Source organism: Triturus cristatus, chromosome 6 (assembly GCF_964204655.1).
Source record: "Triturus cristatus chromosome 6, aTriCri1.1, whole genome shotgun sequence".
Classification (NCBI taxonomy): domain Eukaryota; kingdom Metazoa; phylum Chordata; class Amphibia; order Caudata; family Salamandridae; genus Triturus; species Triturus cristatus.
In genome coordinates, this window is record NC_140589.1 from 1,303,348,344 (window position 1) to 1,303,373,343 (window position 25,000).

Genomic DNA, 25,000 nt, shown 5'->3' on the forward strand with positions numbered 1-25,000 from the left:
ATGTCAATGAACAGTTTTTCCAAACCAAAATCTTAATCTATCCTAAATCCTGGTGCTATGGATTCATTGAAGTCTTAAACTTCTTTTAATTGGGTACTGGTGCTTGAGCGGATCCTTGTAGTTACATATTTGTAAATTTACTCTCTAAACTTAAAGCCTTTACACTGGTAAAATCCATTTGGGCCAAGACTCTGAGTTGGATTGCAAGTCACACAGTAAAACTGTACGCCTGATGCGTTCCTTTCAGACATTTCACCAGCGAAATGCTGCCAAAATGAGCAGGTGGAAAACTGTCTGAAAGTGAGGGATGGCCATGAGAATCAGGTGGCTAGGAATTAGTGATTCCTCTGGTAACTCCCAATTCCTCCGGGGTCTTCTCTGAATACAGCAGTATCCCTGCACCTTGGAGTTACCAATCCGTACTGTATCAGTAATCCTGGGTGCGGAAATACTGCCGCACAATTCCGCAGTACTTTAGACTCGGTTTCCAGAGAGAGTTATTCCATCAAATATATTCAGATATTCGGGTCTGATTTTGCCAAATTTGTTTTAAATGTTGCCCTGAACTGTCGTTCATTAATTTTACTAAAACGTATTTCAAAATGAAAGCATGTACCTGCCCACCAGACATCTGTTCAACAGTCTAGTTAGGCAAACCTGCACACTTTAAAATTATCCATGTGTAGTTTACTTGCCTCATTTTGTTTATATACTCATTGTTTGTATTTACACAATCTTTATGATATTAAATCATTTGTATAGTTTCTCTATTCATTAAATTAGGTTTCTGTTAAAATTTCTTGGGGAAGTAGGAAATTGGCAAGTTCACAGCCATATAGTTTCAATAACCAGGATTTACGCACATTTAATTTTCGGCACATTTATTCATGTATTCTGCATAGCATTTTATATGTTAAATATTGCCTTCTCAAATCATGTCTCCCTTGCTTAGCGAGTCATATGAGTTTGCTTGTTGTGTACCCCATGACCATATGTCTTTCAGATTAACTTCACTTCTCCAGTTGGCTTACAAATAGACATTTATTAAATGGTACAAAACTTCATTGTGTGTTTTGGCTTTTCGTGATGGTCATCTTGTCTGGGCAGGAAAATTCTGCCGCTCCCAATTTTAGAGTCTTTCTCATGACAGAATACAATTGTGTCCCAATTAAATCTTCAGCTATTGAAGTTGTCTGCCAATTCAATTTCGCTTTCTGTTAATGGATGTCATATGTTTCAGTGTTTTCCCTTAGATCTCTATAGAAACCTGCAGTTTGTCACATAGAACATGTGTCTCCTGGAGTTATAGTGTGGTAAAAGTTTTGCACTCATCTAAAAATCCAACCATGATCGAGCGTCCATACCCAGGCCCACAGAATAAAGAATAGGATAATTAAAAAAAAAATGAAGTGCAGTTACAGCAGCAGAAAACAATATGCTTAAATGTTTGTAACGTTGTGATGTAAGCATTATCAAAAGCAAAGAGAGCGTCATAGTTGGTGAGGGCATGTAAAATACAGTGAACACTCACTAAGTGGTACCTCCCAATCCATTTAATGTCCGGATTAAGTGCCATCTCAATATAGTGAAGGAGAAGAAATCCCCTATATTTCTTGTGGGTGTCGAGAAGAGATTTCTCTTCTGAGAGGAATGTTCTTTTCCCTGTGGAGGAAAAAAAGTTAATTGTACAAATGCAAATTTCTACCTGATTTAAGGATACAGACTTGATGCGAACCCTGGGTCTCTTGTCTGAGCCTCAGTGTAGGAAGATGATACATTTTGCAATTACCTTCAAGGATTGCCCTCATGTTTACTGTGCATACCATATAGTGTGCCTGTCCTCTCTGCTTCCTTTTAATCTCTAAGCTTCTCACCAACAAACTCCTCTTCTTTTGTCCAAATACTGTAGAGTACCTCACTGTTCACCAAACATCTGTGGCTTGAAATCTTATAGTGCCATAGGGCAAAAGCAGCTTATAATTTGTCTAAACACTGGCGATTGATCAGGTAGCATCCCAATCCATCATCCTTCTGCTCACCATGCTACCTCAGTTTGGACCCAGGCATATGCAAATGCGCCTTGATCCTGCCCCACATAGGAACAGTCTTGTCTGAACTGCCAGGCCAGGTCCTCACTGAACTGGAGCACAAGCAACCTAGCACCGGTTTCACACTGATAAAGGCTCATCAGCCAGGTAACCTAGCACCGGTTTCACACTGATAAAGGCTCATCAGCCAGGTAACCTAGCACTGGTTTCACACAGATAAAGGCTCATCAGCCAGGTAACCTAGCACCGGTTTCACACTGATAAAGGCTCATCAGCCAGGTAACCTAGCACTGGTTTCACACAGATAAAGGCTCATCAGCCAGGTAACCTAGCACCGGTTTCACACTGATAAAGGCTCATCAGCCAGGTAACCTAGCACTGGTCTCACACTGATAAAGGCTCATCAGCCAGGTATAGTTTGGTTCCTGTGGCACAGTGAGCACGGGACCCACGTCTAGGCATAGCACACACAAAATGGTGTTGGGAGGAATGCTTGCAATTTGTCGAACTACTGGTGATGGCTCGGGGTAGCATCCCCACCCATCGTTCTGATAATGTTAGCTTATAAGTGAATCATGGCAATCACGTTGAAGAAGCCTTTGTATGCTGAAACTGTTGTTTGTTAGCCTGAGGAGTGACGGTTATTAGGATATCTGTCATTTCCAAAGGAAACCCAAAGGCTGATTAACTAGTGTGAGAAACAAAAAAGGAGTCCTGCATTAACTGTTGGTAGAGTGTATTACTAAATATAAAAATACCACACAATGGTGCAAAATAATTTTGGGTGCAGCAACAGTTAATTTTTTACTGTCACAGCACTTAGCAAACCCGTGTGTGAATATCCGAGGGGAAGTTTAGTAATTACATTTGCCATGCTGACTCCACTTTTTGGATTGACTGTTGAGCATGCTTGCAAAAAACTTTGCAAATATCCTTAACAGTTAAGGGCAGACTGGCATTATGATTTAATAGCATTTCACTGACCAATGTAAAGTGTTGCCAAAATTGCAATGAAGAAAGGAACTACTTTTTCTCTGATACTCACTGAATTCTGGTTTTCACTAGTCTCTGGAAGCAGCTCTGCGCCACCCAGCAGATAACCGAACACAGATCCGTGAGCTTGGTCAGACCCTGATTGACGGCGGAATTCTGGATGACCTGATCAACGAGAGACTGGAGGCTTTTAATAGCCGCTATGAAGAGCTGAGCCACTTGGTAAGACTCAGGTTTTTTTTTACCTTACCATCCTCCTATCACATTTAGACTTATTTGAGGACCAGTGCATTCTCGGTAGCTAATTGCACACCCGTAAGTAACTATTGCAGGTGCAGCATTTGCAGGATGTGAAATTTGCGTATTATTCTGGGGTTCAGACTTCAGAATCGAAGGATTGTATGTATTTTTCCCAATGTAAATTGCACAATCCTGGATTACACTCTATATACCAGCTCAGTTAGCACCAGATTTTATTTTGCAAAAACTGTTCTGGCTATCACCTATACAGTGCACCAGCAGCGCCAAATTTTTATTTAGAATCGGGTCCAAAATAGAATTTATGCTTATATTTGTATAAGAGAACGATTAAGTCCCTATGGCTATATTGAATGCATTCATAACAGTAGAACATCATAAATTGGATCACTGGCAAAATATGATTGAATGGCGCTGACATTTTCCAAATGGTTATGAATTTAATGCATTTGCCACGTATACCACCCTTTTCTCCATAATTTCCAGAATTCAATCAAAAAAGGTTTGATTTTAGCTCAAATGGGCCAAAAGTTACAAATATAAAGGAACCACACATTGTGTAGTGCAGTGACAGGCTCTTTGATGGCACTATTGCAGTGAAAACAACAGTAATAAGGTCTCCATTTCATGGCCTGTGGATGGGCTTTTATCGGATGCATGTAAAGAAATTCCTGACGTATTTAAATGTAATTACGATAGTGTGAGAATATTGATTCCTTCTTTGTCACAGAAGTGTTTTGCTCTTCATTGATCATACATAATCAGTTGACACTACATACTTCTTTTATTTCCAGAGTATAGGAAAGTCCCAAACATCATAAGTCTCTTTTTAAGTTTGGATGTCTTGAATCTTATAATACCTTCTACAAGAAGTAATCTTAGTCTAGTCTGTTTTCAAGCTAAAGGAGGTGATTCTCGAGGCTCCTTTGGTGGACAAAGAATAAAACTAAAACTGAAGACAAGTTACACAATTGGGATAAGAAATATAAAAGATTCCCACATTTTTTTACATTAACTGTGTTGCTTGCAGTCATCACTTCTGCAGAGTGCGATATTCTCTATTTTAAACAAACTGTTTTACTCTTCATGTTAGAAGGGACAGTGTTAAATGTTTTTGTCGTGTTTTTATGCAAGACAAAGTTGTACTTTGCATAATTGGGATACTTTTTGTCTGTGTGTGTTGCAGAGACAAATACGTGAGAATAGAATACTGCTGCATATTTTTGCCTAATTTACCTTATCTTGGTGCATAATTTAGTCATTCATCTACATAATTGGTTCCTCTGTAGCCACAAGATGTCAGTGGCCTTTTACAAAAGGGTACTTCAATGTCTGAAATCAGTAAGGAAGGTAAATAATGTAGTTGCCTCCCTGTTCCCGGAAGTATGGTGTGTCAAGATCACTGTTCATAAAAAATGAGACATAAGACGAATGTTTTATGAGTTATGTTAACTTTATTCATAAAGTTCAGCACAAGCCATTGGACTGGTTTTTGGATAGATGCCTAGTTCCGACGTGGAGCTGGGCTGCAGATGTTTTGTAATTTGGTTAATGGAAGGCGATTTGCTTTTGATAAGAAGATTAGGTGGCAGACACTGGCTGGAGCTTGGCGATTATTAAGTTCCATATCAGGTCGCTTGTTCAGAGAGTGCACACTCAGTGGTGCTGAACTTTTTAAAAGTTTATTTGGTGTTCAGTCTTTTATCATTCGATGGTAGTTTCATGGGTAATATTTCCACCAAAACACGACCAGGCCCTTAAATCATCAAGTCTACTCTGTGTGATCTCATGCCACATTCCTATGTAGGTGTACTTCTGATGAATGAATGCTTCGACTATTGTTGGTTTCTAAAGTTATTGATGGACCAGCACCGATATGTGCTAAAAAAAAGTTCAGGATGGCTTCACACACCTCCCAGGTGTCAGGCTTCATCATCGGCCATCCCACATTCGCCAAAGCATCCTAAAATGGCGAACGAGCCCGTGTTCTGGGCTGTGATGTTACTATTAGTAGGAAACTAAGGTGAAAAAGAAAAAGGAAAGAGGGGGTGAGGGGTTATCTGAATACAAATCCCTACCATCTTCCGGAAATTTTATAAACTTTATTCACCTTAGTTTTCTACTAATAGTGACATCAAGGCCCAGAACCCGGGCTCATTAGAGGATGCTTTGGCGAACGTAGGATGGCCGATGATTAAGCCTGACACCTGGGAGGTGTGTGAGACCATCCTGAAATTTTTTTAGCACATCTCTGTGCTGTTCCAACAATAATGTTGGAAACCGACAGTAGCCGGAGCATTCCATCGAAAGTACACCTACATAGAAATGTGGCACGAGACCACCAAGAGTGGACTGCATGATGTAAGGGCCGGGTCGTGTCTTGGTGGAAATGGTATTTTAATGGGATTGTATGACTGCAGGTCCCTTGCCTACCTGAGGGGATAAAGGTACTCCCACTCCCTCCGACCCACCCAAAAATTGAGTCACATGTTATACACAGTTTCATGGGTAAGCCTTGAGGGTCTTTTTTAGGTCCCGTCTGAGCGCTAGCGCATGCGCTCGCTCAGGCAAGACCTTTAGTAAGCGGGTTTTCAAAGTGCTACCAGAGAGGATTTTGGTTGCCTAAAGCCTGCGTGCATGTGAGCGTGAACGTGCACAGGCCTCTCCTTTCGCGCGCACTTTTGCCACCTACACTGCATTCCTCACTTTTTCCCTCCCCCACCACAGAGTGTGTCTCGTTTTGCTTTGTCCTTTTGTCGCTTGTAATAAAAATTGCCATGGGGCCACTCCCCGCAGCTTTTTCCCATGGCTTTTAAGTTCTGATTAGGGCGTGCTCACAACAAAACACTGTCTTGTTAGGCGTCGTCCCCCGCTGCCTTCGCTACACCCCTGCGGTAACAATTAGGAGCCCGTACTGCACAAATAAAATCCAGGCGAGTGCAAACACCCAGTCTTTTTCAACCCCTTACCAGACAGCATTGCTAGATGCCCTGGATACCTCCGGCGCTCTCGTCCATTTAAAATTTGACCCCCTCTGCCACGCACATGTGGCGTCTTCTCCTACCTATTAAGAGCTCTCCCTCGAGGTATTAACCCGTTCTTGGCTCTTGTTTATTTTTATTGAAGCGTGCTTCTCCCGCGTAATCTAAATATGCCTCCGCACTGTCCACAGCCTGGCAATTAGCATGTTAATTCATTTCACCAAATTGTCTTTAGACTGCTATTAGATGTGGACTGGTTACCAGGTTTCTTTTGTAATCCCTCACTCTGATGCATTCCTGATACATCAAACACACAGCCCTGAATGACATTTAAACAACTGTCTGGCTTCCCTTTCTTTATGCTGTTAGTTAAAACAAAGCCACCGTCTGTCCTTTCGATGGGATTGATAGCAGCGCGCAGTTCTAACAACTTGCAAGCGTATTCTCTAGTATGCAGCGTTGACGTACAAAAAGGACAACACAATGCGCAAGCATTTAGTTATGCGTTACAACAAACAAATGATGGACGGAATGCTGACAATGCAGACATCCTCCCCAGTCAAGAGATCTGGGTTAAATCCATCGTTCTTTTGCCCACTACGCCACCCCAGTTTAGACATGGCCATATGCAAATCAGTCTTGACCCTGTACCTCATGGGAACAGTCCAGCCCGAACTGCCAAGCCACGTCTTCCCTGGACCGGAATCAAGCATCCTAGGACCGGTTTCTGGCTATCAGCCATCATCATCCAGGATAGCTTGACTCCAGTGGCGTAGTGAGCATGGGTCCCACGTCTGGGAATACCCATCCCACTTAGGGCGAAAAGCGTTACAACAAACAAATGATGGACGGAATGCTGACAATGCAGACATTCTCCCCCAGTCAAGAGATCTGGGTTAAATCCATCGTTCTTTTGCCCACTACGCCACCCCAGTTTAGACATGGCCATATGCAAATCAGTCTTGACCCTGTACCTCATGGGAACAGTCCAGCCCGAACTGCCAAGCCACGTCTTCCCTGGACCGGAATCAAGCATCCTAGGACCGGTTTCTGGCTATCAGCCGTCATCAGCCAGGATAGCTTGACTCCAGTGGCGTAGTGAGCATGGGTCCCACGTCTGGGAATACCCATCCCACTTAGGGCGAAAAGCGTTACAACAAACAAATGATGGACGGAATGCTGACAATGCAGACATTCTCCCCCAGTCAAGAGATCTGGGTTAAATCCATCGTTCTTTTGCCCACTACGCCACCCCAGTTTAGACATGGCCATATGCAAATCAGTCTTGACCCTGTACCTCATGGGAACAGTCCAGCCCGAACTGCCAAGCCACGTCTTCCCTGGACCGGAATCAAGCATCCTAGGACCGGTTTCTGGCTATCAGCCGTCATCAGCCAGGATAGCTTGACTCCAGTGGCGTAGTGAGCATGGGTCCCACGTCTGGGAATACCCATCCCACTTAGGGCGAAAAGCGTTACAACAAACAAATGATGGACGGAATGCTGACAATGCAGACATTCTCCCCCAGTCAAGAGATCTGGGTTAAATCCATCGTTCTTTTGCCCACTACGCCACTCCAGTTTAGACATGGCCATATGCAAATCAGTCTTGACCCTGTACCTCATGGGAACAGTCCAGCCCGAACTGCCAAGCCACGTCTTCCCTGGACCGGAATCAAGCATCCTAGGACCGGTTTCTGGCTATCAGCCGTCATCAGCCAGGATAGCTTGACTCCAGTGGCGTAGTGAGCATGGGTCCCACATCTGGGAATACCCATCCCACTTAGGGCGAAAAGCGTTACAACAAACAAATGATGGACGGAATGCTGACAATGCAGACATTCTCCCCCAGTCAAGAGATCTGGGTTAAATCCATCGTTCTTTTGCCCACTACGCCACCCCAGTTTAGACATGGCCATATGCAAATCAGTCTTGACCCTGTACCTCATGGGAACAGTCCAGCCCGAACTGCCAAGCCACGTCTTCCCTGGACCGGAATCAAGCATCCTAGGACCGGTTTCTGGCTATCAGCCGTCATCAGCCAGGATAGCTTGACTCCAGTGGCGTAGTGAGCATGGGTCCCACGTCTGGGAATACCCATCCCACTTAGAGCGAAAAGCGTTACAACAAACAAATGATGGACGGAATGCTGACAATGCAGACATTCTCCCCCAGTCAAGTGATCTGGGTTAAATCCATCGTTCTTTTGCCCTCTACGCCACCCCAGTTTAGACATGGCCATATGCAAATCAGTCTTGACCCTGTACCTCATGGGAACAGTCCAGCCCGAACTGCCAAGCCACGTCTTCCCTGGACCGGAATCAAGCATCCTAGGACCGGTTTCTGGCTATCAGCCGTCATCAGCCAGGATAGCTTGACTCCAGTGGGCAAAAGAACGATGGATTTAACCCAGATCTCTTGACTGGGGGAGAATGTCTGCATTGTCAGCTTTCCGTCCATCATTTGTTTGTTGTAACGCTTTCCACCCTAAGTGGGATGGGTATTCCCAGACGTGGGACCCGTGCTCACTACGCCACTGGAGTCAAGCTATCCTGGCTGATGACGGCTGATAGCCAGAAACCGGTCCTAGGATGCTTGATTCCGGTCCAGGGAAGACATGGCTTGGCAGTTCGGGCTGGACTGTTCCCATGAGGCACAGGGTCAAGACTGATTTGCATATGGCCATGTCTGAACTGGGGTGGCGTAGTGGGCAAAAGAACGATGGATTTAACCCAGATCTCTTGACTGGGGGAGAATGTCTGCATTGTCAGCATTCCGTCCATCATTTGTTTGTTGTAATGCTTTCCACCCTAAGTGGGATGGGTATTCCCAGACGTGGGACCCGTGCTCACTACGCCACTGGAGTCAAGCTATCCTGGCTGATGACGGCTGATAGCCAGAAACCGGTCCTAGGATGGTTGCTTCCGGTCCAGGGAAGACATGGCTTGGCAGTTTGGGCTGGACTGTTCCCATGAGGCACAGGGTCAAGACTGATTTGCATATGGCCATGTCTGAACTGGGGTGGCGTAGTGGGCAAAAGAACGATGGATTTAACCCAGATCTCTTGACTGGGGGAGAATGTCTGCTTTGTCAGCATTCCGTCCATCATTTGATTGTTGTAACGCTTTCCACCCTAAGTGGGATGGGTATTCCCAGACGTGGGACCCGTGCTCACTACGCCACTGGAGTCAAGCTATCCTGGCTGATGACGGCTGATAGCCAGAAACCGGTCCTAGGATGCTTGCTTCCGGTCCAGAGAAGACATGGCTTGGCAGTTCGGGCTGGACTGTTCCCATGAGGCACAGGGTCAAGACTGATTTGCATATGGCCATGTCTGAACTGGGGTGGCGTAGTGGGCAAAAGAACGATCGATTTAACCCAGATCTCTTGACTGGGGGAGAATGTCTGCATTGTCAGCATTCCGTCCATCATTTGTTTGTTGTAACGCTTTCCACCCTAAGTGGGATGGGTATTCCCAGACGTGGGACCCGTGCTCACTACGCCACTGGAGTCAAGCTATCCTGGCTGATGATGGCTGATAGCCAGAAACCGGTCCTAGGATGCTTGATTCCAGTCCAGGGAAGACATGGCTTGGCAGTTCGGGCTGGACTGTTCCCATGAGGCACAGGGTCAAGACTGATTTGCATATGGCCATGTCTGAACTGGGGTAGCGTAGTGGGCAAAAGAACGATGGATTTAACCCAGATCTCTTGACTGGGGGAGAATGTCTGCCTTGTCAGCATTCCGTCCATCATTTGTTTGTTGTAATGCTTTCCACCCTAAGTGGGATGGGTATTCCCAGACGTGGGACCCGTGCTCACTACGCCACTGGAGTCAAGCTATCCTGGCTGATGACGGCTGATTGCCAGAAACCGGTCCTAGGATGCTTGATTCCGGTCCAGGGAAGACATGGCTTGGCAGTTCGGGCTGGACTGTTCCCATGAGGCACAGGGTCAAGACTGATTTGCATATGGCCATGTCTGAACTGGGGTGGCGTAGTGGGCAAAAGAACGATGGATTTAACCCAGATCTCTTGACTGGGGGAGAATGTCTGCATTGTCAGCATTCCGTCCATCATTTGTTTGTTGTAATGCTTTCCACCCTAAGTGGGATGGGTATTCCCAGACGTGGGACCCGTGCTCACTACGCCACTGGAGTCAAGCTATCCTGGCTGATGACGGCTGATAGCCAGAAACCGGTCCTAGGATGCTTGATTCCGGTCCAGGGAAGACATGGCTTGGCAGTTCGGGCTGGACTGTTCCCATGAGGCACAGGGTCAAGACTGATTTGCATATGGCCTTGTCTGAACTGGGGTGGCGTAGTGGGCAAAAGAACGATGGATTTAACCCAGATCTCTTGACTGGTGGAGAATGTCTGCATTGTCAGCATTCCGTCCATCATTTGTTTGTTGTAAAGTATTTAGTTATGCAGCACAATATCCTTTGTGCAACAACATCAACTGTTGCATGGATAAACACTTATAAGGTCCCAAAAGCGAGACCTATTGGCTATGCCAAAGCTTGTTTAGAAGGCTTTTTGGTCATGAATTGGCTTCGATGTCACAACTTGATGAGACAAAGGTTTTCCAAGATTGGCTTCAGATGTTCTTTCAGGGCTGGGCCGGACTGGCCGTAGCATGCACCAGACGTTCCTCCGGTGGGCCGGAAAGGTGCGACCTGTAGGGGCCATTTTTTATACTGGGGGCCGGTTTTGCAGCAATGCTGCAAAATCGGCCCCTTATAATAAAAGCGCACGCAGCATAAGTGTTCACGGGGCCGGTCGGACCTAATTGCCAGAGCTGGTTTGCGATCCCAGTCCGTCCCTGTTTCAGATTGCTGGTCTACTGTTCTGATCTGGACCATCTGTGATATATGTATCAATTAATCTGGAATGCGCCTTTGACATAGTCAATGTTGTAAGCTAACAGTGCCCTACCTGGCTCCGATTGGGAGAGAATAGCAGGGCACACAAAGATCCTAATCAATATATTGAAATGGGATTAGCAGATTTTCTTAGCCCTATTTATTCTTGTTCAAAATATTTTTTTGCTTGTTCTGGTGGATTATGTTTAGTTTATGTCTGTTAGGACACCAAGATATTTTACCATGTAACTGGGTATTTTGTGATCCCAATGCAGAGGGCCCCCATTTGGGCCCCTGGATGTGCGCAAATACTGCTCATTTTGACCCTTCATTCTGTAGCACGACTGGATGGAAAAGAAGAAACTAACAGGTGGGCTGTCCTGCTGTCTTAAAAGTATCAGAGTGAAGAGGGATGGGCGGTGCAGGACTTTAACAAAACTTTTGGGTGTCTGCAGTTGAGTCAAGCATGCCTTTCCATTTGGAGAATAATTCAAATGGTAGCAATCTGTGGAAGAGTTAAATTAAACGAAGTTGCAATATCTCTTGCTGACCTCTTAGCAGGAGAACTCTCAGATGCAATATTACTGTAGTGACATTTGCATTGGCAGTTAGTTTTGTGGCTGAATGATGTGCTATAAATTATAGAGCGAACAACATGCGGACAGTTTCTCAGTATAATTATGAATACACGGCTTGGCAATTCCCTGTGCATGCCTGTGACTTGGTATTAATTAAGGGCATAAATCATGGATTAATGTTTTAGACATGTACCTGTGGGAAGTTAACACATCCTTCTAATAGCAGTCTTATTGTCCTTATTGCAACTGCTGGTGTTATAAAGCAGTTTGAATAGACGTGCGTAAACAATCATTTCTTCAATATAATGTGCTTCCTTTTCAGGCTGTCAGTCGGCAGATTTCTTTAGAACAACAGCTTCAGACCCTGAAAGAAAATGACCACATGCTTCAAGCCTTGCAGGAATCCTTGGAGGAACTGGATAAACAGTTGACCACTTATTTGACTGAAAGGGTAGACGCCTTCCAAATGCCCCAGGAAGCCCAGGTACTCCATCGTCTGTCTATGCCATACAACTGTATGTGTTAGAGGACTACTGTGCTGTTTTCAATGCATCTAATTATTGCAATGCCCAGTAAGGGCCAAGAGTGGTTATGGTCAAGGGCAAAAGTAATGTTGTTTATGTCATGTACAAAGTTCCAATTCTGTTTATACATTTTGTATCCGTCACTTCCGACTTTCTCTCCACTGTGAACACTGCAGATGGTACTAAGTGTGTTGTTAAGCGGAGACTTCTTTACAAATGTAGAGCAGTATGATGGTACAGCTCCCCTCTTGTTTTCGTACGTTTGTTGTGCGTAGACTTAGTTAAGCAGTATCCAGTTGTGTTTTCAGTCTGGATGTGCTCTCTTAATATTGTAATTTTAAATCGTCGATATCCATATCGAAGCTAAACTGTTCCTATTGATTCTTTCATTTGGTTAGCAGGAAACTAAGAAACTAGTGGCAGGCTCAGTAGCTTAGCCAGTGTGTCATGGGCCCTAATGCAGGGAAGGAAATGCACCCCCCCCCCTCCCCTGGCTGCTGTTTGAATTATAAAGCACAGCATTGATCAGGGTTCGGTTGGCCCCTCAGGACTCTGGGCCCCAGTGCCACTGCACCTGCTGAGCCATGGAGGCTATGCCGCCTAACCAGCCTACACACAGTTTGCAATGCCAAGCTTGTGAAATCTGTAGAATTGTAAAAGGTGGGCAGGTCTACACCCCGCCTATGTACTTTCAAAGATGAAAACATTATTATTGCCTTAGACTATGATAATTACTATTCCACAATTCACAGGGTAGAGGAGGAGATCAGCTTCCTGTCTGTGACATTGGCATTGGCTCATATCGGGCTTGAGTGTCGTAATAAGGGAAAAAGGGAAAGTAAGAAAAGGGTTGACAAGAGTAAAAACAAAACCAACAGACGTACGCAATACATGAAGAGCGGTGGGAGGAGTATGGTCTGAAAAATGCCAAGGGAGATAAGTACTTGAGGCAGAATGATGGCAAAGAGTATGTGTTACATGTAGTTTTATGTTTCAAACATGTATTTTTTCCTCCACTTCCATTCCATTCAATAAAAGTGTTCAGGAGGATATTTTAATGTGTTGCTTGGTAAAGCCACAGTATCTCTTGCCTCTTGAGTTCCAGGGGCATTTTATAACCTTCGCAAACCTGTCCCTCAACCTTTGTAGTGTACCCGCCACCCAGCATTTTTCTCATGAGAAAATATATAAGGGAAACTATAGTCCTGTGTCAGTTGTGGTGACCCTTCAAGATAATGTGGTTTAGTCATTAAAATGTTTGCTTTGGATCCGAGTTCTAGTCCCAGATTCCCACAGTGTGTGATCCTGGGAGAATCACTTTGGCTGTTGTTGCCTTTTTTATTTATGGAGCTATTGGGGTGGAAATTAAGCAAATCTAAATGATGATCTCTTTGGGTAGCTTCACCTAAGCCTTGATATGTCTGAAGAGTTCGCTTATGTTACTTAAAAGTATTTCTTTGCAATTTAGGCCTCCGGTGTCATGAATGTAACTTCAGTAATTGTTAAGCATTAGGTTAACACATAATGATCATATTATCTTTCTGAACATGCTAAGCTCTTTGGAAACCCAGTATTGGTTGTCCTTCTAAAATTTGAGAATTGAGCTTGCTTTTATTTGGATTGCTCATTTTCCGTAACAACATTTTTAAAATTATTTCATAGAAAATTCAAGCGGATATTATGGCTCATGAATCAACCATGGAAGAATTACGTAGGAATGCGCGATCCATATCCCCAAGTTCTCCAGAGATCAAGTCTCCCCGTGCTGGGTCACCACTGGACGCATGTCAGGTAAATTGGAGAGCTGTTGGTTATTTGCAGTTCGGATCAAGCAGCATTGGTAGCGCCCATTTATTTTGGAATATGTGAAACAGGTATTTACAATGACTGGGTGGCATAGTTCTAGACTGTTATTTAATTCTCTGGGCTTTATTTAGGCTGCATGTTTGGATTTTGGGGTATGTAACCAAAGCGGAAAGTGTGTCACTTTGACCAGTTGTAATAATTGTCTATTGAGAACAGATGCTCACAACCCTATTCTCTTTTTCTCAGTCGCTTTGCCTCTCTCCCTCTTTTCCTCTGTCTCACTCCCGCTCTCTCACCTCCTTTGTCTCTCTGTCTCTCCTTTCCCTGCCTCACTCTCATGGCTGGATCCAAGACCAGCACAGACCGTGGCTCCTTTCTTCCACCACGGTTTATGCTTCTTACACTTACACCTTTGTGATGTGATTGTTGTGTTGAAAGATAGCCGTTCTGGGCTTTGGACTGATCTTAGGGACACATTTATATGTTAAACAGTGTAACTGTGCTGATCCTGGAGTAATATCCTGAAGGGTGCCAGAGTGTAATTTCTGAAAGTTATTTTTCTATTACATGCAGTCAAGTGGTGATAGGTGACATACTTTGTAAGGAATATAATCTACAATGCTTTCCCTCATGAAGTTGATTCACCTCTCTACTGTGGAAGTCATCAAGATGTAAAAGATTATAATGCAGGAGGTCAGCACTGTTCACACGGGTTGTAGGAAAATGGTGGTACCTTTCTTTAGCATAAATAAGTTCCAAGCAAATGTTGATGGACAGGAAGCGTAGCAGCTTCTCAGATAATGTTTATAATGTTGGTTTCTGACGTATTTGTTATGTTATCTTAGAGATATTTGTAGAGTGCACGTACACCATAAGGTTTCATGGCGCTAAATAGCCAAAGAGAACATAACATGGCCAGCTGTGTCGAGAGAATGCACTAGTTGTGCACTTGTTGAAATAGCCAGGTCTTGAGTGCCTGTCTGAACTTTATACAATTTGGGGCAATCCATATACTGATAGGGAGTGAGTTCCAGGGGCCAAGACAGAGAATCTGGAACTGCCAATCCATTTCTTTTTGAACTTGGGAAAGAAAGGAGATTCTGAGAGAAGGATTGCAGTGTCCTATTCAGGTTGTATTCCATAATTTCATATTTGGTTCTCCAAAACCCCATAGTCAGATATATACTCAGCTTTGGGTGTCTAGGCCAATCCAGATCGCTGACACGGAAGGAACCCAGACTGTCTAGATTCTAATTGATGGCTTAAATATGAAGATGGAAGACAATCATGAGCTAAAGCACCGATGCCACAAACTGAAACACATTCACGAGGCATCAGATACCACCAAGAGGTTTGCATTGTTCATAGGAACATTTTAACTGAATCAAAAGTTAAGTAAGAGCAACTGTTTACATTGATTGGGGTTTTGAAAAATGCTTTGTAAAATCAAATCGCGGGTACGGTTGCCCTAAGGTAATCGAGCTAGTGAAACAGCTACCGACTTTTTTGTACCAGAAAAGAATTAAAGAATTATTAGCTCAAGGATGTGTTTAAGATGAAGACCCTTTCCTAAAAAATGTAATTTGTTATGTTTTCTTTATATAAACAGAGAAAGCTCAGAGAGGTGTCCACAAAGCTCCAGTTATTTCAGAAGCCGGCTAACTTTGAGCAGCGTATGTTGGATTGCAAGCGGGTTTTGGATGGTGTGAAATCAGAACTTGGTATTTTGGATATCAAGGGGATTGAACCAGATGTAGTACAAGCTCATTTGGATGGCTGCATGGTAAGTGTGTAGTATTATTCATAATCGGTAAATGTGCCTTCGCTTTTCAAGTCCTCACACCTTCATGGTTCCTCTTTACTTTACTCTTCATTCACTTTTTTCAGCCAACTATGTACAATACATTTTGCTGCATTTTATTATTTGGTCATGACAATAGGTAGGCTTGTTAGGTCTCGGGACCATCCGGTCTGCCGAAGGCAGAACCGGAAGTCGAGAGATTTAATGTTTTGGAGAAGAGGGGCTTGAACCCGCCCCTCTTCTCCCCTGTTCTCCATTGGCTGGCCTCTTCAATGCTGGCCAGCCATTGGAGAAGAGGTCCCGTCACTCCGATCAGGCCCCGTCCTTTTCGGATCGGGGGGCGTGTTTTTTGCAGAAAGTCTAATTATCTCCTCCAGCCAATGGCTGGAGGAGATAACAGCAAAACACGCCCCCGAATCCGAAAACGACGCTGCGTTTCTCCGAGGCATTTCTGCTCTGCCTCGGAGAAAGGCGGCGGTGTTCGATGACTGCTTGGAAATATGCTTTTTACAAAACGCTGCAAGTACTGAGGTACCGAAGATTCTCTGTTGCAGCAAGGCACTGAGTGGTGGTAAAAGGAGTTTGATGTAAATATACATGCGTCAGCAGCGGAGGTGCAATAAGCGTGTATCACAAACAGAAACTGAAACTTCTCTATCAAGGGGAAACATCACTGCCAAAGTTCAGAGCTTGTGAAAAAGCGACCAGCGAAATCACTTGCTAGTTAATGTTCGGGGGGGGGGCTTAGCAAAAATTTTGGGGGGGGGGGCTGAATCTTTAAACAGTAGGCAGAGTGGTGCTGATTTCGGGGGTGGGGGGGGGCTGAATCTAGGCAGAGTGGAGCTGCGGGGGTTCTTAGAAGGGGTGAACCAACAGCGAGGCCTCATTAACATGCAAATGGTCTTTTTAAAGACCTGTGAAGTGCTCGGGCGCTGCTTTGTGTCTGCCCGGGAAGCGGTCTCATCCCGGGCTGCCACACACGACGGGGGTGGGCTGAAGCCCTTTGAGTTCAATGGGGGATGCGCGCCTGATCACAGGTAAATGCGGGAGAGAACGAGGTTGTTGAGCAGGGCCGGGCTGGCTTGCCCGGGCATCGGGCGTTTCCTGTAGCAAAAGTGCTTCACAGTTAACCTCCCCCATGACCCTCCAGCTGGTCCGACATAATTGCCAGGCCTACTTTGGGGTTCCAGTTCGGCCCTGTTGTTGAGTATCCTACCCAGGGCTTTAAGTGGGATAAAAAAAAATGGGTGGGGGTGGGGGTGGGGGGCGGTGTTGCGCGGGGTCTATACGACTTGTATTTTGCTGTCTCTTTTGTCATTGCATCCAGGCATAATGATACAGCAAGTAACATGATACCTACAACAAGTTAGGACTATTGGCTTTGTCAATCGTTGTTAGTTGCATAAGATAAATTAGTAGTAACTGTGGCTTGTATATAATATTGAAAAAGCATCCACTTGAAGCCCTAGTGACACCACGACAATGTTACTGCTCCTGAGTTTCAAAAAGAGACAACAATTTAATCATGCAGTGGCTGAACTCGACAGATTAAGAAATATATCCCAAATTATATATAACAGTCGGTAGACGCATGCCTCTACAGTGTTCTCTTATATTTTGAAACCAGAATTGGTCAAGTTCGTATCCTTTCAAAGTTCCCTTTTCAAACAATCATTATCAACGCCAAGTCTGGCCCTGGCACGGTAGTGCGATTTTTGTTTAGTATTAATAAAATTTGACACTTCAGACAGCAGTTTCAGCAGAGAGGACAAAGAAGGAATGGGCATGGAATCCAAATACTAATCATGCATATTAGTCTGGGCCACTGGCATTTTGCGATGCTGCAGCGTTTTCCTCATAATTATGGATTTGCCAAACTTCCCAAATAATGCTCGCATAATAAATCTCGCTTTTGAGAGTGATTAAGCTATTGACATTGTAAATAACAATGCCGTTTCTTTAAATGTTTTAAAAACATAAACAAAAATAATGTCATGAGCAATGCCAATAGCTCTAACTTTAACAATGCCGAGACCGTTGCATTGTAAATGCTTGTTTATGCATTTGTTATTGAGTGCAAATACATTTTCTTAATATGTTTTCACCTTTTAGCTGTATTGGTCTGCAATTGACACCCTTTGCTTCTTCTGAGCGTTTAAACATTCTTTATTGTGTTACCATCCAGCAAGCTACCTAGTTACCCCGCTGCCAAAATAAAAATCATCCAAAAAGAGGCATTCAGAGACATCCAGCCATAGAAGGAGACCATGGCATTTAACCTAAATTAACCAGAGAGACATTCGAATTGGGAAAGGGTGGCACACAGGACGTGTAGTGCTGTGTTCAACAAGGGTACAGCACACAGTCCTTCCCCTTCATTATGGATGGCCTGTTGAATAAATGAATAAAGAACAGTGTCTGAAGTGTTTAGCACCAGCACTACAACCTCTGAACTTTCAAAGGGTATAGAATTAGTTGATCTGATGATGTTGCTTCCACTTCTGAAGAGGTTTCCTAGAGAATGTCAATAGATTCCTATCCTAGGTGGTGAAAATCAGTCCTAGCCTGCAAAATTACTTAACAAATGATGGTCGAACTTCTTCCCAATTAATCCTTCCTTAAAATTCTCCATATTTCAATGTCAAGTCTCACAGAGAGTGCTATATGTGACTTCTCACTAAATCCTCAGTTGTAAGGAAGATTGGCTACACTTCTGCCGGAGCACTGGACTGAAACGATAAGCCCACCATCAATATGCAATGATGAAAGTGAGAAGGTAGGCTTGTTCCTGTACAACTAAGTATTTAGCCATGTTGTTGTTTAGCGGTTTTTAGCTGGTACTTGACTCCTTCAGGATTGGAAACCTCATGGAGGTGTGTCTGAATAGGAGAGTTTCATTTTGCCCTTTTACCACTGTATGACACACATTGCCTTTGAGGAATAGCCTCTCTCAATTCTAATTTTCTATATGTGGTATTTATGCATTCTTAGCTGATTCTGCCCATACTTTAGGGAAGCCGCTAGTGCACCTCAAGTCATCTTAATGTTGGAGCAGGCCACAACCTGTGGTACTTGAAAGCCACATGAGTATTAAAATGTTGTGTTCCTTGAACATTGTCGGGGTACCAGCCAATAGATGTCCAAAGCCCCTAATGGAAACTACACCCATTTCAGAGAAAATGAAAACCCGATCATGTCGCTCCTACCCCGCTAAGTTATGCTTGAGTGGCGAATGGTGTTAGTCAAACAGATCTGTCAATTGCAGGTGAAAAATTAGAGGCCCGCCCATACCCTACAACCAGTACACAAACACAAGTATTGCTATTTTACAACAAAGTCATATTTTTGATGTGCTATTCTCCTACAAATAATGTGAGTCAGAATTATGGTATGAAGATGGTTTGTGCCAGTGCTCTCCAATGGAATTCAGAATCTCAAACATGCATTATTTGTATGCACAGCCCTAGCCATGTCCAGGTGATGACATTTGCACATTGTTGATTAGTAGTAATATGAAACCTCCAGTTCATGCTTCTAAATGTATATACATCCTATGGCTATGATAACTGTTTATAAGATGTATATTTTTCAATTTTTTTTATTGTTATTGTTGGGTATTGATCATGCTTATGTTAAACTATATTTATCAATAATAGCTACAAAAAAACAAATATAAAGGTGAACGCTAAATAAACCCTAGTCATATTTCATCACACATCGTTTTGTAAGATACCTACCTATATGATCACAAGGTGATAAGCAGTATAGTCTGTTTTAGAAAATCTATGCCACAGCATGTAGTATCACACATACCTTTATGCCACAAGCCTGAAGTCAGAGATTATTCTTTCAGCATCCCCCTAGCAGCCGGTCCACCTGCTTTCCTTACCACAATTACTGATATCTTTAGGGCCTTTAACTTACATGGTAGTCTGTGGCGTAAGGAGAGGCATTCTGGTGCTCGACTCTTGTTTCTCTTACACTGAATGGTAAACAAGATTTTCGCCCAGATTTCAGGAGGCGTACAGAAGCTACAACAATTGTTTCCTTTAGCCTCTCTAACACAGAACCATACAAGATAGAGGATTAGGGAAGCGAATGTGGCCAAACGGCTAGAGCAGTTGACCTTTAAGCTGGGGAACCGGGTTCGAGTCTCGGCAGGGACGCTCAACACCCTGTGAATCTGGGCAAATCACTAAATCTCTCCATGCCTAACAAAATGAATGTGTTCGTCTGTAATGCAACTGGTGTTCATGTAGTGTGCTCCAATACCTTCGGGTCCAGTTCGAAATATAAAACTCCCAAAAATAAAGCTTGTTTATACTTGTCAAGGATATCACGTGCTGACATGTAGTACACTCACTTTAATCTTGGATGCTGCCCTGCACTTATATGGAGTATTCAGACTACCACAGCCTACAGTTGTGGCTAGACATCCCATTGATCGATACCCTCTCTGAAGCCCCTGGCAGTTTGGGCAGCAGCGCTGTTGGTATGTATGAGTTGTGGGTATTCAATAAGCTAGGGTAAATGGTAGAACTGTAGCTCTGGAAATGCCAGGTATGCTGTCACCAGTGCCTCCATTTAATTCCTAATATTGAAGGTACACTGTGACCTGGGCCTATGCTTGACCTTGAGGTACATCTATTCTCTTAAACACCCGAGCCTTGAGAAGTCAGGCATGATCTCTAAGGATCCTTAGACCATTTACGAAGCAGTAGATGCTTTTGGGCTAATATTCCCTAGAGTGTAGCTCTCTCAGATGCGCTCTTCCTAAACGGACGCTGGTCGTCCTGAAGCGGGTGCTGAAAGTTCAGATGCGATCATGTCTTGGAGGGAATTTCACCGCCCCTGCCGTTCACATGACATGTCTCTTTTGTTTTTTAAATTGGACAGAATGTGTGTTCCCCTGTACAGGCTTAAGGAGGCAGAAGGGGTCTGCTTCTTTTGGTCCTTACACCCCATAGGAAAAAATGCTATGGAACAAAAGTATTTCAGTACTCATTTTTCTTTTAGATCTAGCTTGACAACAGGGTCCTAAAGGTACAGAAAATAGGCCCCAGCATTAAAATTAAATTGCCACAAATTAGTGAATTGGATGGCTAAACAATTGGTCCATGTTTGCAAATTGGGGCAGTTTCGAACCTTTAAAGACTGGGGGGCAGATTTACAAGCCCCTTGCACCTCTTTTACGCCGCAGTTGCGTCACTTTTGTGGCGTAGCGGTGGCGCAAAAGCAGCGCCATGCTGCGGGGTATTTACAACGTGGCGCATCTGGGAGATGTGTCACGTTGTAAAGCCCTGCGCCAGAAGTAGGCATTCCTGTGCGGGGGGGGGGGGGGGGGGCGTTCTGTCGCAGGTACACCTCCTAAAAGTGGCTGAGTGAAATATACAAGATTTCACTCAGTCACTTTTGAGCCCATGCTGCGTCAAAACCAGTAGCGGCTCGTGGAGGGAGTTCGGTGGGGCAGTGAGGCGGGGGAGGGGCAGGGTGGGGAAATGTAACACCAGAATATGGATGAATGGAGGTAAGTACACATTTAAATTAATAAAACGAATTTCATTGCACGCGCTGCATCGCAAAATGCGATGCAGCGCGCGCAAAGGAATTCGTTTTATTAATTTAAATGTGTACTTACCTCCGTTCATCCATATTCCGGTGTTTACATTTCCCCACCATGCCCCTCCCCCGCCCCGCCTCACTGCACCACCGAACTCCCTCCACGAGCCGCTACTGGTCAAAACCCTGCGCCTGCTTGGAACAGGCCTAAGGATTGACGCAGCATTGTAAAGATAGGGCACCCCAGAGCCTTGCTGGAGCTGCGTCGTGCTTGCGACGCAACTCCAGCAATGCGCTGCCTTTACGGCACAGATGTGTCACGCATCTGTCTGTTTTTGCCCCATGGTGCGCCGCATTGTAAATGCGGGGCATCCATGGTGGTGGAGCCGTGACGCACAATAACTGGAGCATCCCTGCTGATATGCAGGGATGCGCCAGTTATTGTAAATCTGCCCCTGGTTGTTTAAGCGTTTTGCAAAGTATGGAAAACTGCATTGATTTGAGCTTGCTGCAGTTAAATAGTTGTTTTAATATTGGGAAAAACAACAGTAAAAATCGGGCCAAAAGACAATAAAACAGATCCACAAACAGTCAGAAAATGTTTCATACACTGACCTGTCAGACCAGCCCGTTTGGAACTTCCTGTTTGCCCTGCAGGCCTGTCCGACCCCGCTTGACAGCGCAGTTAGTTGTATGGGATGACCCGTTATTATCAATTCTTAAAATCATGTATTGATTGGGTTTAGGCTCCGCTCCACCCAAATGTGTATTATTTTCTCACCTCGAGTAGTTGGCTGGTTGCTGCATCTTTCCACCTTCTAGCAGGTGTTTTCCTTGGAACGCTAGCTGAAATATTTACATCAGTTAGTGCACTCAATAAACCTCACCGATTGTGACATTCTACTCTTTATCACTTAAGTGTCCGTTCTATACAGAAAATAATGATTTTGCCACTTTGCCCCAATATTGGCAAAGCCAGTAGGGCAGGCCTTATTGTGATTAACGGTATTTGTACTTGCAACAAATGTAAACAACATTTGGGAATGCGTGTCTTTACATGTCTTGGCCCATTGAAGCCATACATCATGGCTTTGCAAATGATTGTTTTTGTCAGAGGGAAATCGCATTAGAAAACGGAACCTTTTTTATGTCTAGACGTTGCTGCTTTTGTAGTCAAACCAAAGCAAGTTGGGTGAATCTCATTTGCCATAACACTGCTTGTCAAAATGTCAAGGAGGATGTTTTAAGGCATAGGAAGAAATTTGCTCGTATATACCTGTCAAGTGTCTCTGATCTGATTGTACAAACACACCCATGAAAATAAATAAGACACACGTAGATAAGCCGATTTTGTACACGTAGATAAGCCGATTTTGTAATAGGAACCTAATATGCCGTTACGTTCTCTGGTTGTCGCAACGATCAACGGCAAAGGACATGTACTTTCTTCCCAGTGGTTACTTTGTAAAATGTTGGGGCGCTCATCGGGAGGTAGCTTGCACCAACCTGTTTCTCCTCTTAGTGTCGCCTAAACAGAGCCAACTACTAATCATTAAAGTGGGGAGAGGATGTGGTGTAATGGCCAGAGCTGCCAACTTCAGAGCTGGGGAACCAGGTTCGAGTTTTGGCGTTGGCTCAACATCCAGTCATTCTGGGCAAATCACTTTATCTTCCCATAAATTAATGTGTTTTTAAATGGTGCTCATGGAAAGCGCCGGTGTTGGTGATTAAGTGCCGGTGCTGAACACCGGAAACCACCTGCTCAAATTAAGCACTGCTTCTTCCTGTAGAGTGGTGAATGAAGAGCCCACCACTCTGAATGCACTGATATGTCAGATGTTTACATCTGTCATTAGTTTAGGCTCTCAGTGCCGTCAGTGTACGATACATTCTTGTTCTGATTTTGAGGATTTAGAGTAGACATAATCTAGTGCCTGGTTGCTGTTATGAGCTATATCATTAATAGTGTATGAGTGCTACTGTCCTTGTTTGCAGAAGGTGTGTTTATTAAGTAATACATCGAGATTATGGTGTTTAATGAAAGTCACCGGAAGTCTTGCTAATAGTCTTTAGTTGATAGTCTGGGTTAATTGAATTGTCCATTATCTGGCATGCTGTGCGTGTGTGTTTACTGTAGTGAGTTGTGGTGTTGCCGAATCCCCTATATTCATCTGCTGAACTCTCTGGTTCATTTTGGGTGAGTGTAAGGAGTTCTGTTTAAAGTCCTTGTTGATTGTTAATGTATAGCCTATGTGATAGGGTCTGCGATGATGCCAGTATAGTTTTATCTAACTATATTGGTTATCTGAGCTGTGCAAGATGGTGTCTGGCATGTTTTTTGATGAATGAAGGGTTGAATGCCATTTATGAAGTGCTCTTTTACCCGTCGGGTTGTTTTAGTGCCTCTGGTAGATCTAATCAAAAGCAGTTCGATGATGAGGAGGAAGCCATGTAATAAGTGGTTTGTAGAACTGCAAATTGCTGGAAATAGGACTGTAAAAAATTTCATTATTTGTCATCCAGGAACGAAAATGATGCTCTGTCAATTAGAGATTTCCATACAGTAGGTAAACTCAAGGCATTAGATGAGGCAGGGCACTGGAAGGAAGGTAAGAGACAAAGAGGCATTAAAGACACGAAAGGACCCCTCTTATAACAAGCCTCGCAACAGCAGCACAGAGCCTTCAACATGGAGCGTTTGGCAGTGGGGACCAGTGCATAGCTGCAAGGTGAGGGGTGGCAGAAAAACCGCAATAAGTCAAGTAACGACGTTCCGAATGGTGTGGAGATGTTGATTCAGGCAGGAGTGGTTGCCCATGTAAAGATGATTTTCATAATCCATTAAGGAAAGAATGACAAATTACAGAACAGTTTTGCAGCAATCACTTGGTAGAAGATGAATGAAGCATGTGGATATAATAAAAACAGGTAGATCAACCATCAGTGATTTGATTGGTGAAGGAGAGATTGGTGAAAAAGAAAGTTTAGATTTTTCCACACAGCCGAGTACCACGATGAGCCAAACATAGAAGGCCACCAGGCAGAGGGCTAGATCGATGAAGTGCCCCCGATCGATGGCGTGTCCCCTACAATGAGCACATCTGTTTTAACAGAGTTTAGTTTTGAAATATTAGATTTCATCCCAAAGCCAACCTAGAAGGGAGGCCATCAAAAGTGGGTCAAACCATACCCAGATCATCATCCGCATTGAAGATGATCTTGTATCATCTGCATAGATCTGTGCAGTCTTGGGTGTGTGTACTATTTTCTGTCTATTTTGTGCAGCTGTTTTTGTATGTGCTGTTTTTTTATGGTACATGCTGTTGGGAACACATACCCATGTAAATGGTATATCTGTGCAGTTTTGGATGTGTGCGCTAAGGTCTACCTAATGTTTTGCATTGCTGTTTCATGATGTGTTTTTTTTCAATGGGAAACGAATGTCAGTACCGAACCGTATGGCAAGACTGCACTGTGTTGGATTCTTGCGGAGTGTTCAGTCTGTTGGGTCCTGCCAGATGTTGTGTTGGAGTTAAGTGCTACTGGGAGCACCATGACAGCCATTTAAATGCTCTTCTGCACGATATGGGA

At 44.0% G+C, this 25,000-nt stretch overlaps 1 protein-coding gene across 4 annotated transcripts in view; it reads left to right on the forward strand.

Annotated features, from left to right (window-relative positions):
• The window catches only part of UTRN (utrophin), a 1,396,454-nt gene that overhangs the window by 454,989 nt on the left and 916,465 nt on the right, over positions 1 to 25,000 (forward strand). For all 4 annotated transcript variants that reach the window (XM_085612275.1, XM_085612279.1, XM_085612276.1 and 1 more), the window contains 4 exons: positions 3,114 to 3,263; positions 12,042 to 12,203; positions 13,906 to 14,034; positions 15,659 to 15,832. In XM_085612275.1, coding sequence (XP_085468401.1) covers positions 3,114 to 3,263; positions 12,042 to 12,203; positions 13,906 to 14,034; positions 15,659 to 15,832 — 615 coding nt within the window. The remainder of the gene's footprint in view (positions 1 to 3,113; positions 3,264 to 12,041; positions 12,204 to 13,905; positions 14,035 to 15,658; positions 15,833 to 25,000) is intronic.